Source organism: Thunnus albacares, chromosome 20 (genome assembly GCF_914725855.1).
Source record: "Thunnus albacares chromosome 20, fThuAlb1.1, whole genome shotgun sequence".
NCBI lineage: Eukaryota > Metazoa > Chordata > Actinopteri > Scombriformes > Scombridae > Thunnus > Thunnus albacares.
Window position 1 is genome coordinate 18,773,359 of NC_058125.1, and position 15,049 is coordinate 18,788,407.

Here is a 15,049-nt window from a genome sequence, read left to right on the forward strand (position 1 = left end):
CAAACATCCTCACACTCTCCTATCCTCAATCTGGCACCTACAATATCTTCCAGCAGCCTCACTCCCCATCCAAATACTTTGTTTGAGCAAAGCTCAAGGTGGTATTAACAAAAGATCAGCGCTGGAAGTGATGGAAGAAAAACAGAGACAGGTCGTGCAGGACTGTGCGCACGACGACGTCAGCGTTGGGACCGTGGATAAGCTGATGGTGTGTATTAGAGAGCCTGCAGCGGTGGAGGCGATGGCGGAGCTCTGTGAAGAGAGGGGGCAGCTGCTTGACTATGCCCAGAGAGGAGGCTCTTTGTGTGGACACTTTGGCAGAGAGGGGTGGGAGAGCGGCGCCAAGCTGGAGCTATTCAGCAGCAGCACTTTCCCATGTGGCAGCACAACACACACAAACCTGCAGAACAAAGGAATCACACACTCTGTCCACCTACTTTCACACCTCTCTATCTCACTCTCTTTCATTCTATGTCTTTTCTCTCTTGACTATGAAAATACAGCATATATGAGGCTGATAGTTTCTGTTTCTTTCCCCCCGACTTTCACCAAATAACATCCTAATTTTCTTTCCTGCTGCAAGAAGATGATGAGCACCACGGTTTACTCTAAAGGAGGTCAATGAGGACAACTCAGAAAATGCTTCTGGTAACAGAAAGTGAAGAGAAAAATGGGAGAAAATGCAAATGAGTTGCTGATTATGTAATACAGACCCACTAAGTAGCAAACAGAAACCAAACAAGAAATGGTAAAACTGTCAAAGTGATTATGTTGCAAATTATATCTTTTAAATCTGGTTTTCTCCCTGATTTTGGTATTATTGATTTTTTTTCATCATCTTTTAATATAGGAAAGACAAATGTAATGTGTTTTTTTTTTCATTTTCTTGACTCAGTTCATATTGGATTAGACAAAAAAGAAAAAAATAACATGGTATGGAACAAAAATACATGCTTTAAGATCAGCGTTTGTCTTATACATTTTTGTGTGTGTGCAGTTTATTCCTGCACTGATAGTAACAGTATAAAGTTGCTGAGTGGACATTGAAATGCGTGTATATGTGTGTTGTGTGAATGCATGTGTGTGTGTGTGTTGTGTGTGTGTGTGTGTGTGTGTGTGTGTACTCTCACAGGGCAGTTGCGCAGGTCTCCCATGTTGCTGGCGTTGCGGAGCAGTTCTCCAAACATGTCCGGTGTGGGTTTCTCTCTGCACTCCAGCATCCTCACTGCCTGGTTACTGCAGCATTGGATACACACACACACACACACACACACACACACACACAAACACACACACACAATAAATACAGTAACTCAATAAATGTGTGCGCTCCCCAGGAAACAACAACACAGCTTTTGAGAGCAGAACAAATAAGGATTGTTGTGAAATCCAAATATGATTTGTGGCCATCAGAAACGTTTTTCATTTCATTTTCAAACATCTTTCTTTCTTTTAACTTATTATGTTTGTCTGTTTCTTGGTCTGCGTTTCGGTACTGATGCTTCTGATGAAAAAGACGCTGTAGGATTCAAAGATTTTCGACACGTTCAGCCAGAAGTACAACACAAAATGAAACAACTGTCTGCAAATGATGTGTGGCCCTCTGAGTCAGCCCCTCACTCTTTCTCTCCTCTGCGTTACTACAGAAAATATGAAGAAGGGAAAACAAAATAAGGAAAAGTAAGAAGAACAAATAGAGGCTTTATACAGTCAATGAAATGAGGCTGTCGTTCTCAGCAAGTTTCTTAATCCTGTCTGACCGATCGTGATCTTTGACCTTCCAGAAGTGGTCGAGCTGAAAGATTTTCCTACAGGGAGCGATTATTGTAAAAAAAAAAAACATTGTTATTTTAACAGATTATTTTTACATAAGTTCATCCACAACTAGCATAATTTGATCTTTGATCTCTGATTTAATCTTCTTGTGGTATTAAGTAATTATATAAAACAATTTATTAGCAAAAGTGTTTGTGGCAATGTCCTTCAACGAGGTTTAAAGCAATGACGCTCTAATACTGAGCTGCATTTATTCCTTTTAAGCACAATTGTCCTCTGAAGGACAAACTGAAATATATGTTATTATCTGTGAATACAAAATTAACTTGTGTCTGCAGCTCAGTGCCATGTATGAGATTATGTGTGCGATGAATCAGCATTGTTTTTTTTCTGGTGAAGTATTCCTTTAAGAATAACGATTTTAAAAAACCATCCAAAATCTCTCCTCCTTCTCCCCGCCTCCCCCTCTTCTCTCCTCTCCTCTCCTCTCCTCTTCTCTTCTCCTCTCACCCCTCCCATTAGCCCGAAATGAACTGAACCTCTTCCCTCCACTCTCTCACTCAATTTCAACTACACGATCGCCCTCTCCTCTTCAGATGCACTGGCGGATGCGAGACTAAGAAAGCAGAAAAAACAACAACGCACTTTTACCTCTGTTTACAGAATCCCAGCGTACGTCTGAATTCTGCTTGAACCAGACATTTGTTTTGTCTTTTTGTTGCCCTCTGATTATCTTACTCATGTTGACTTTTGCATATTTGGCTATCTCAACTGTAAACAACAGACTCCGCTAAGGGTAAAAATAGCTTGGCAGTGCTAACAGGCACAAACACAGAGCAGTGGCACCGCTGTGCCCCACAACTACCTTAACACACTGTGTTTATTTGTACTTTTGCCCCCCATTCATCCCTCTATTTCCTCTGCCGTGTTCCATTTCCAAGCAGGATATGGAGCGATATATCCCCTTATTTCCCTCTCGTTCATAGTCTCTCCGACCCACTGTTCCACTTATAGATTTATGTCGCCCCCTGGGTCTACTGAATCAAACAGCTGATTGATTACTTCCCCTGTTCCTTATTTCATTGACTCGGAGCGTGTGCGATTTTTATGTAACAGCTCTGAGGATGCACACACGCTCACACACTTCTCCTTGCGTGCGTATATGCACGCTAACATCTACCTGTACGCAGGAGCCATATCATGCACAAGCTCACCTTCTCTTGCATATGCATGAACATACGTGTGCGTGTGCATAAGGTGTGCGTGTATATGTGCATGTACGTGTGTGATTGTGCTCACAGTTCAGTGTTCAGCAGGTGCGGGGAAGAAGAGAACATGCTGTACCTTCCTTTACTGCCACCCAGCCTCAGCTTGCTGCCAGATTTACTGCAGTGTGTGGTGTGTGTGTGTGTGTGTGTGTGTGTGTGTGTGTGTAGGTGTGTGTCTGGTCTTACCAGAGGGATGTAGTGGAGATGTAATGAACCATCTGAATGAAGGGCAGGGGGTCTGATGTGGCTCCACAGCTGTTACACACACACTGCAAACACAAATACATCCGCAGGTTCATTTCAGCACATCGTGTTCTTAAAAATTACTTGTGTGGTTGTTTTTTTTTTTTAAATTACACCCCCGAAACTGAACTATGGAGTAGCTTTTTGAAGTCACAGAGGGGCTTAACATCATGTGTCTAAGTGTCTTTGTGTGTGTGTGTGTGTGTGTGTGTGTGTCTCACCTGTTCAAACAGAGTCATGGCAAACTTCTGGTGTGGTATACAGTGTTTGGCTGTGCAGATGTCTTCTCTACTCTCCGCGCTGATGTGGAAGTGGATACGCATCAGAAGATTCTCCTGAGAAACACAAATAGCAAAATGGACCTAAATTAATGTGTGTATGTGTGCTTGTTTATACTGTATACATATGTACAGTGTGTGTGTGTGTGTGTGTGTGTGTGTGAGTGTGAGTGTGTGTGTGTGCAAATGATCGTTCCTCTCTGTTGGTGCTCTTGTTAATCTGACCGTGGGAGCAGCATCTATATTTCATAAGAAGCCGACTGATTCCCTGACTGAACACATTTACTACCAATCGATCAGACAGCGCCTCTCAGGCACACACATAAAACACACACACACACACACACACACACACATATACAGTGGAGGTCTTTAAGGCAGAAAGAAACAGGCAGAGAAAGTGGAGGAGAGAAAGCAACAGGAAGGGTTGAAGAGAGGAAGATATAAATAATAAAAACCTGTGACTAATGACAATGTCCCACTTTAATCTTCACCTTCAGTATATGATAAGGTTAATTACAAAATTAGACACTATCTGAAAAATGCAAAGCTCTCTCACTGTTTAAGATCTTTGCATATGAGGAAGTAGTTTGGGAATACGTAATATAAAGCCATGAGGTAGCAGTGTTGTTTTTATATATGGAGTTACAGTCAGTCCAGCATGGTGTTACTGATGTGTAACATTGCACTGTGGCAAGCTGTGACTGTCATTCTCACTAAATTTAAAGGGAGTGCATCCAGATTATGTTAAGGGTCCAGTATTCAGTCAGAACTGCTTGTCGGGTAGTCGAAAAGCTTTGGAAAAACCCCATCGCCCTCACATCTTTCTGACGTCAGATTTGGGGGGGTTGTGTGCAGCCATTTCTGTAACTTTCCGAAAGCAAATATCCAACATTCACACCCACTTCACAATTGATGGCCAGCTGTGCGGAGGTGAGAAAGTACTCAGGGTTTGAACTTCTCTCTGTAGTTCTCTCTTTTTTTTTTTCATTCTTGACATGAGTCTCTCTGTCACTTTTAATGTGAACAACTGAGTGCAACATTATGAAAGTCTTTTTTTATTAACAATTATAAACACTTTTGATTTCTGAAAAGGTCAAACAACATGTTGTATAAACTAGTTCTGAGCATAAACCGACCCAGAGGCCTCTTTTATACCTGATATTAACATGCAATCTGTATCTAGATATAACACATGTTAATGCAAACAAAACGCATTCGGATCGGAATGGATCAGTCGGACCACATTTGGAGATGGTCAGGCTCATATTGTGATTGGATCTCAGCCAAGTGTAAATGCAATCCGTACAACGTGACCACATTCATAAGAAAAAAATCCACCCGGCAAGTTGTAAGGTCACTTAACTCAACTTCTTCCTGCCAGCTAAAGCAAGCCTGGCAAAAGCTACCAGTAGTAACAGTGGCTAAAACGCCCATCCACGGCATTGCTTCCAATGACCTGGGACATATCAAGATCCGATCCGGTACAATTGAGATAACAAAAACACATTTTAATACCAGGTGTAAATGCAAAGAGCCATGCATACAGATCCAGATACAGATCACATGTTAGGCCCCATTTACACCTGGTATTATCATGTGACCCGTGTCTTGATAATGACAACCAATCAATGGGTCGTTGCATGTACACCTGGTATTAAAATGCGTTCTCGTTTTCTCAGCTGCGTCCACATTGTTATCGTATCTCGATATGCAAAGTAGCTGCCAGGAACCAGGTCAAGGAAACTGCTGCTACAAACGGACATCATTCACTTTTTTTTACGAGAGAAGACTTCTAGTTACCGCTGGCAGGAAGAGGCGGAGCAAGGTGACCTTTCAACTTACTGGGACAATTTTTTTCTTATGAATGTGGTCACACTGTGCAGATTGCATTTACACCTGGCTAAGAAGCCTTGCATTAAGATGTGTTTTTCTTCATTAATGCCAGGTGTAAATGGGGACCTTAGTGTCACTCCTAATAAAACTCAGATACTTATATTCTTAAGAATGTGAAAAATCGTTAAGAATTTCATCATTATATGACAAAAATACCTTGAAAAATCAACGACAGTATTCTTCTGATTCTTGTAAACGTAACTTTTAAGGAGTTGTTAGGAATTCTTAAAGCATTCAGGGTTTTGAGAACTCCTAGTAGTTCAGAAATTATTTCTTTTAGCCCTTTAGTAGCGATTATATGTGATTATCATGATTCATGATTTTTTTGTGAAGAGTCAAAATCATAAAATGCTGACATCACTGAGCCCCATATCGTATAGCAATGGAAAAAAGATACAATCTCTCTCCTCACTTAATTATCTGCATCCATGGTTTTATCCAGTAAAAACCACAGAGATAATCAAATGTATTAGCTTTATCTCAGCACATGAAAGTACAATGTGATTAACTCCTTACTGCCATCTGAAGAACACATTCTGTGAGACATCTGCTTCTGATTTTGAAAAAAAGTGCCGCAAACTGTCAAAGTGCAGCATCATAAAGTGCAGTCGTGCATTGTGATTACCCAAATTAAAAAATAAGCAACCAACACCTGTCTGCTGCAAAATAACCACATAAACATCAAGCTAGTCAGTTTTAATTTAATATTCTTCACAGCTTAAATAAAATGTAACTTAATAACTTCATATAAATCATCTTAAACAACAAACTAGCTGGATATGTCTGCAGTGTCTTTTGTACTGGTTATTGGAATTGTGCGGCTGAAGGCCTGTGCTCTCCATCAGCTTAGAGATACAGTGATTGGATAATGATAATGCAGTGTATATACTAATAGCACCAATAACTTACACACACACATACACACAAAGTCTAAACAAAAGTTGAACGCTAAGCTTGACAAATTTCTTGTGACGCTGCTGTGCTGGATGTCTGGATTTCTGACTGCAGTAAAGATCTGAGAATTCCTCAAACACTCACAAAGCAATCTGACTTTACTCTACAGCTCATACCCATTTGTGTGTGTGTGTGTGTGTGTGTGTGTGTGTGTGTGTGTGTGTGTGTGTGTGTGTGTGTGTGTGTGTGTGTGTGTGTGTGTGTCTGTGTGTGTGTGGCCATGTTGTGTTGCACACTCACGAAGCACTCGGCAGCATCGTCCATGATGCCCAGCTGAAAGCGTTGTTCGTCTTGGAAAGTCTTGGCCAGAGCGCTCCGCAGTGCATCTGATGGCAGCACACGCTCACTGCTGAACTGGAACTGAGCAAAGATACTCTGCAAACACACACACACACACACACACACACACACACAGAAATTCATTAATTCTTTATTTCGCTGCTACAAATATACACACTATGCCACAAATGCTTTTCCTTACAGACCTCTGCATTGTTAGAGTGCATGGATATATATATATTTATGTGTTTACTGTATTTCTTACAGACTGAAAAAAAAACTCTCACGACACAAAATGGGCACCTTGTTCTGTCAACTGACCCATAAAATAGAACCAGTGGAACTAGTTTTCAACTTGTCAGGACCAAAGTGCTGCACAACAAACCCAGACTGGACTAAAACAAACGCGGCGGCCGAGCCGCAGCACAGCTGGCCTCAATATCAGACCATATCAATAATAAATGGCGTTTGTAGTGCACTTTTCTCTGACAAAAACAGCTCTTAAAGTGCTTTGTAGCAGTAAAATAGAAACCAAATCAAACTCTTTCAGCGGGCTCAGACAGAAAGCTAGGCCACTGAAGTGTGTTTTGAGGGCAGCCTTCAGAGCCTGAGGAGGAGGATCAGTCAGTTTGAAGAGCTGTTTACACTGTTTACATTCATGCAGGTTCCAGGAAACTGACAGACCAGTAATCACAGCTGTGACCCCATATACAACCACTGAGTGTTTTCTGTTTTGCTCCAATACTGCTGCTTCATTTCAATGTGTAGGAGGAAGAATTATGACTTTGGACGTATTTGCTTGAGTTTCTGTTTTCGATAGTTAGTATATCTCAAAAAATACTTAACACAATTCTGTGAAATTTGGTGGAAAGTTTATCCAAGGAAAGTGTATTGTAGATACTGTAGATCCATCATTTGCTTACTTATATAAACCACTCTACATATAACCACTTGTCACAAGTGTCAGAAGTCTATGAGTGGAGAGTCATTAGAATACCTGTTCATGTTCAAAACATGAAGAGGTGAAAACTTTCCACAAAAAGCAAAGATTAGAGATAATTTGTTTAGAGCTACACTCATTTATGCTTAGAACAATTTTCTGACATTTTGGAACAAGAAAATCTACAAATTTGATCTAATCTTTAACAAATTTGGCACATAAGATATTTGGAAGACCTGAAAAATTATAAAATATTATTTTGATATTTTCTGTAGTTGTTTCTATAAGTGTGTGGCCCAACTGAAACGCCTGAACTCATAAATGCATTCTGCACTTACAGCCAAATTTGGATGACGATTGTACTCAATTAAATTCTCCAAAATCTGATGATATGACAACATGATTCATTTAAATGGCCATAAATAACTTAAAACTTTGTACAAATCATCCTACAAGGTCCTAATATTCCTGCAAAAGTCATGGACACCATCAGCCAGTCAGTATGATTGTCTATCACTGTGTGTATTCTGATGCAGATCTGCATCCATACGCAGAATGAACATTTCTACACGTATCGAGTATTGTGCAGGCTCAGTTAGTTATTATAGTAGTAGCAGTTGTATCCCACCTTGCAGTCCTGGAAAAGGCTATTAGTAGTTGAAAATTGAGAGATCAAGGTCAATCTGTACCTTAAATGCAGTGATCTAAGTCTAAACATGACGCTCAGTTTAAGCAGAGGCAGTGCGAGTAACTTTTGAGAGAACTGCAGACGTCTAAAGAGAGATAAAAGCATTGCTGACTTTCTTCACATTGCCAACGGATAAAAATGACCTAATTTTTTGTTGGTAAGAATACTCAGCCGGAAAAAGCAAAAAAAAAACCGAGCAAACTATTTTTTGACCGACGGTAAAAACAGAAATAAACACAAGTCAGTCTGACATGTCAGAGCGGTGGTTGGTGCTCTGGACTGAGCGCGCTGCTGGTTTTTCTGTCCCAGCGGTAATTCAATCACTGATTAGAGGGCTGGACTGAAAACCAGCAGGTGCTCCGTGTCCTGAGGACTGAGAGAGAGAGGACTGTATGAAGTGACAGAAAGATATTCTAACAGTCACATAAAAGCAGCACACGTGTGTTTGTATCCACAGCAGCTGACGGCATGAGCGACGACGAGCGGAGGCAGTGAAGCTGTTTGTTTAGACATTTGAGAGTTTGGCTCGTGTTTTAAGGGTGATTTGAGAAATGTATGTGGATGTTTTGCTACTTTTTTTGTCCCCGTTGAAGCCGCTATTCTTTATGAAGGATTAAACTACCAACTATTAACAGCCCTTTCAAAAAGTTAGTGTTTGATATTTCTGGAGCGCCGCTTTAAAATATGCATTGAAATATGAATACAGTATATGCAAAATCTTCACTTCAGTGTATTCCATTTTTACTTTTACTATCCGCCTCTGGATACTAAAGCATGATTATCATTCGTACGGTCATATGTAAGCATCTCAAAATAGATGGTGAATGTTAGGAAAAGATAATGGACCACGGCTGTCCAAACACTGACTTGAGGCATAGCACGTTTAACCACAACTACTGTCTTTCCCAAAGTGTTTTAATAGATAAAACTTTATAACGCACACAGAAGGCAAACCTTGATCTCTGGTGTCACTGTGCAGTGCTTTGTACAGCCATCCCAACCCTGACAATCCAGACATTTCCTGAATTAGAAATAAAACATTGCCAGTTTCCTCTTGGAGACTTCACATCTTCTACAGATTATCAAACCTAAACATTAGCCAAAGCTTTTCTTTTCTTAGCCAGAACTCCACAGAGGTTGATTTACTTTCTAAACACTCGACACGAAGTTCACACTAAGTTGTTCAAACCTCAGTAACATGAGATCTGATACACAGGTCACAGAGTCCAGCACAAGTCAAGCTTAAATCTGCGTGAGATTCAGACATGTAAACAATTCCTGGTGTTGCCTGGACTTGGTCACACTGTTTATTCCCTCTTATTATTCTGCATCTTTATGTGCTTGGTTGTTTCTAAATTTCACGTCATATTTGACATTTTGGAAGCGGTTTACAGCGATGGCTGTGATCATGTAGAGTGAAAATGTTATAAAACAATATGCCTTCAGTCTGTGTGTGTGTGTGTGTGTGTGTGTGTGTGTGTGTGTGTGCAGGCTGAGGGTTGGCAATGGGGAAGGTAATGCAGTCGTGCTGACAGTGAGCAGAGTGTGTGTGTGTGTGTGTGTGTGTGTGGTGTGTGAGAGAGAGAGAGAGAGAGAGAGAGAGAGAAGAGGAAAAAAGGGGAATGTGTGAGCAATAGGGTGCGTGCATGAGTGTGTGTGTGTGTCTACGTCTGTGTGTGTGTGTGTGTGTTATGGTGGCTGTGCTGACTGCAGCAATGCGCCAAGGAGAATGGAGGGGGAATATACCCTACAGAGAGAGGGAGGGAGGGATGAGGCAGAGTAAGAGAAGGAGGGGTGTGTGTGTGTGTGTGTGTGTGTGTGTGTGTGTGTGTGTGTGTGTGTGTGTGTACCAGCACGAGCACGCATTGGTCTAAGTGTGAAGACAGGCGCAATCTACACCAACTCCCACATTCATTCATCTTTCTCCTTCCCTCTCCTCCATTTCCACCTCTTTCCTTTTTATTCTTCTTCTCTCCTCTTATTCCCTCCACACTATGCGCGCCCGTGTGTGTGTGTGTGTGTTCAGGTATCCGCGTCTGAGTATGTGTGTGAGTGTTTTGCTGTTGAGAGAGATAAAGTGTTGCAGTGATTTCTAGACGGATAGCCACAGGCAGCCTCTGAACTTCTGTTTACTACGAAGGCAGGCGTCTTTATCTGCTGCGGATAAACAAAAAATTCACACAAAATCTTCAACGTTCCCCTCATAAACAAAAGCCCCCCCCATAATCATAATTTATCTCTTTGGTTCTTTAATATGGATATTTGATAATTTAACATGCCGTTAAAGTTCATTTGGTGTGTCTCGCCCTGTTATTTCAAGACTTTTATCTTCTTCGCCGTGGGGAATACAGCTACAAACAGACTGTAGCAACAACGTTACATCTGTTCCTCTTTTTTTTTTGACAAAAGAGCGGCAGTGACAGGACGGTTAATGAAAACTGACAGGAAAATGTGAACACTTAACACGGCGACAATACCTTTGATTCGTAAACCCACAGCTGACTCACACACAACACGCCCACAAGCCTGCGTGAGTGTGTGCGTGTGTGTGTGTGTGTAGCATCCCAGCATGGTAAGAAAGATTTGTGTGCATCTCAAAGCGCATGTGTGTAGCAGCCTAACGTGTGCGGCATGCAAGTAAGATTTGTGTGCATGTCTAGGTGTGTGTGTGTGTGTGTGTGTGTGTGTGTGTGTAGCATCCCAGCGTGGGCTCTGCTAGCTCAGCGCTTTCAGTCAGCCAATTAATTACAGAGAAGCGCTGGAGACAGAACAGCGTGTAGAACACACACATCGACACTGCTACACACAAACACGCACACACACACACACACATACACACACTACTACACCACAGCGCATTACACACAACACTTCCCTTCACTCAGACACATATTTGTCATCATTGATGCAACAAATGGCTGGAACAGAGCTGCATAAGGCTCGTTCATTATGAGGGTTTCATGATGTTACAGATCTTCATCTTCTGTTTGGCTACTTTCTATCAGCAGCTGCGGGAACACAGCAGCCATTCAATCTGTAATCATGTTACAAAAGCTTTTACGTGTGCAGCTCTAAACGCTCATTGTGTTGTGAGGCAGCTCTATACTAGGGGGGAAAAAAATCCTCTGCTGTAAAAGTACATGATGCATTTTACACAATGGTAGAATAATAAGCAGCAACACCACAATGGAAAAATACACCATTACAAGTAAAAGTCCTGCATTCGAAAGTCTACATGCGAACATGTAAAAAAATATATAGTTTTCAGAATAAAAGTACTTATTGTGAGGAAGAGTGGAGTTTAATCTTGCTGCCAAGTGAAAACATTATAGGGAATTTTAGATAAATAGAAGAAAGATGGACAAAAGAAAGGAAGCACGAAAGGATGGACCCAGTACATCCAAACAGGAATTTGGACTAATATTGGAGGGTTTTATTGGCTCTTCGAGGCTTATTCTCTGCTTTTATTAGTGTCAGACAAAGCTTGATTTTGCTGAATGGTTCAAATTAATTGTGCTTCTCATGTTTTCTAAATGCAACGAATAAAAACTATTTAGAAGTTTAGTCTATTTTTTAATTTATATCAAGAAGTAAACATAACATGAAGTAAATATTTCTGCCCCATTTCAGTTGTGATTTTATTGTGTATTGTATTTAATTTGTACTTTTTATGTTTATTGGTTTTAGAAGAGGCAGGAGCACCACTATGTGTATTAGTTAGGATGTTTTCTGCGCATTATGGTCTTTATATATTGGAAAAGGTCATTAAAAAAATGTGAATCACATAGAAAAAAAGTAAGGAAAGTATAGGGAAGAAACTTCATACAAAACCTGTACATATGACTCAAGCCATTACATAAACGTAGTGGAGAAATAAGATATCTTCTTCTGAAATGTAATGACGTAAAAGCAGGAAGTGCCGAAAGGTCAAACTCAAGTAAACTTCCTGTACCTCAGAATTACTCTTCCTGACGCCACCACAGTTTGTGTGTTACACAAAAAGAGTAAACAGGAATAAACAGAAGACAAATGATAGACAGCATTGCAATCAATAACCACACCACCAGAATCTAAACCTTCTTCAGCAGCGAATCCAGGAAAACCCATATCACGGTGCTGTTAGACAGACAAGTGATCTGTGGGAAGTGTAAGACAGAAAAACACCAGAGTAATAACCGCTGCTGCAGGTTTGCAGTAAAGTCCTCCTCAAACCGTCAGTACACAAAGCGTAAGTGTTTTTACCTTTAATGCGCAGAAGATACACGAGTCCTCCATGCACTTGTGTGTGGTCAGCTGTCGAAAGCTTCTGCGGAAGATGTCAAGATGCCACAGTACCTGAGAGACAAAACACACATTTACACACACAGAAACACTAAATAAAGCAAGTGGATCAACCTCTGTTACTTTAGTTAGCCATACAAATGATGTTTTGTCCCAGGTCCCACTGAAACGGATTCTTAATCCCTTCAACTGTAAGATCTGTCTTAATGCTTTTCTTTTTTTTGTTCTTTTGTCATCCTGTGTTTCACAGAGGATAGTGACACTCCAGGCTCTTCATATAAATATGATTTTAACAGGGTTTTCAGTGTATTCATTGTTTCTGGTTAGTTTGCAACTTGTGATGCTGTTTTTTTAACCAGATAAGCTTTTTTTAAACTTTTTTTTTCGGCCCACTTGTAAACTGATCCAAAAGTCCCATTTACGCATTAAAAATGATGATCTATATCTATATATATACCTTAACAATGGGCCATGGTGCCACAAGACATATTCATTTCTCTTCTTTTGTTATTTTAAATTGTTAATAATGTTTCACCAATATTTACTTGCATTAGCTTCATTTCTATGTCACAGTTTATAAAACAGAAATAAGCAATTAACATTGGAATCAACATATTAAAGCCTGTTAAATATGTGGTTATGCCACGGCTAAGATTGGTGACATGACTGCTCATGGTTGCCGGTTGCCATAGTTACACATTTTCCAGGTGCATAGCAGTCACAAATAGCAACTGACAGAGTGATGGGAAGATTTGAAAGGTAAAGTCATCATGATGGGGTGCAACAGTTTAACCGCTGATCTAGACGCACAATCTGGACAATTTATGGCAAATATCAGATATTTATGTCAACAAACAACTAAACTTTTCTTCTCCTCTTTTAACATTTCTCACGAGAGCAAATAAGCTGCATTTCATCTCAGCGCGAGCCGAAACACAAACCAGTGTGTTTCTGCTCAAAATAACTTTCCATTTAGTTTCATGTTGGGTTGAAAGTGACAAAGACGCTCTAATACTTTCACTTCAGGGGGTTAAAAGCTTCACTGGCTCAAACAAACAGTTTATGGCTGTAGTGAGGGATTCATCTGCTAACTTTAAACTGTGCACCGCAGTTCAGGTATTGCCATGGCAACCTCGTCCACATTGATCTGTTGCTGATGTGTAGAGCCTTCTCAGCTGCTCTTGATTGATTTCATTTGCATGTAAGAGAAACGCCGCTGCAAAAACATCCTGAAGTTTGTGACAAAACTAATTCTGAAGCTAAAATTCTGACTTTCAGTCATATTTCCTGTAGCTTTAAGAGAAGCGAAAAAAAAGCAATGTTTGTTATATTAACACTGAATCAAAGGACTTCCTGTAATGTGAGATGGTTTCTGAGAATCAACACCACAGTCTGCAGCTCTGTGTGGCTTTCAGCCATTTTCAGCTAATTGTTTTTCCCAACAGCGCCCACTCAGTGTGATTTCTACTTTGTATATTTTCAGCCACAAAAGAGAGCGAGAGATTCTGCGGGAAGGACGCACAGACAGAAAACGAGCAGCACGCATACAACGAGGAAGAACACATAAAAAACTAAGTGGGCTGCATGAGGTAGACCTCTCTGTGTCCTCTCTCTCTCCCTCTCTCTCTCTGTCTCTTAGTGCATAATTAGGGGAAAGAGCTCTCAGTACATTCATTCACCATGCTGAAAGATAATATTGACACAACACTGTCCCTTAGGCTTCGACTGAGAACCGCAGCACACATGCAAAGGACCGCACACTGTTACAGTATGCACGTACAGTACAAGAGACACACACATACACACAAAACCAATATGTATGGAAACCTTAGCAATACAGCAGGTCTGCACTCTGTATGTGTGTATGTGTGTGTGTGTGTGTGTGTGTGTGTTAAGGAGAGTGATAGGTGGAGGAAAGAGGGGGCGGAGGATGACAGACTGCATGCTGACGCCAGTGTACGCGTTCTATCTTTCTCCCCTCTCTGTTTCCCCTCCTCACTCTGTAGTTTATTTGGTCGTGATGAATCGGCGCCCTGCACAGCACTGCAGCAGCCACAAGGAGGGCACACTCTCTCCATGCCCATCCATTCATCCATCCATCCATCTATCTATCTATCTATCCATTTATCTATCCATCTATCCATCTATCTATCCATTTATCTATCCATCTACCCATCTATCTATCTATCTATCTATCTATCTATCTGACCTCATCAGCTCATGTTTTTAGGAAGTCATCATCTTTCCAGCTGCGGGTCGTCATTGTGATTTGAGTGACAGACGACTCTGAGACGATGTGGTGAAGTCAGCTGTTTATAGGCTCATATAAGTTGGGTGCAATATTAAATTACAAGAAATACCAGAATTCGGAGCACATACAGATTCAGTTGTGTGCTTATTTGTAAGACTGGTTTGTAGTTGTAAATAGCTTGACAAATGTTTTTTT

At 40.8% G+C, this 15,049-nt stretch overlaps 1 protein-coding gene across 4 annotated transcripts in view; it reads right to left on the reverse strand.

Moving 5' to 3' along the window:
• Positions 1 to 15,049, reverse strand: part of usp54b (ubiquitin specific peptidase 54b) — a 57,751-nt gene that overhangs the window by 23,483 nt on the left and 19,219 nt on the right. For all 4 annotated transcript variants that reach the window (XR_006399472.1, XM_044338059.1, XM_044338060.1 and 1 more), the window contains 5 exons: positions 12,565 to 12,657; positions 6,656 to 6,790; positions 3,509 to 3,622; positions 3,231 to 3,313; positions 1,131 to 1,236 (listed from right to left, as the gene is read on the reverse strand). Coding sequence is in view for 3 of the 4 variants with exons in the window: in XM_044338059.1 (XP_044193994.1) it covers positions 1,131 to 1,236; positions 3,231 to 3,313; positions 3,509 to 3,622; positions 6,656 to 6,790; positions 12,565 to 12,657 (531 nt within the window). In the remaining variant the exon portion in view is untranslated. The remainder of the gene's footprint in view (positions 1 to 1,130; positions 1,237 to 3,230; positions 3,314 to 3,508; positions 3,623 to 6,655; positions 6,791 to 12,564; positions 12,658 to 15,049) is intronic.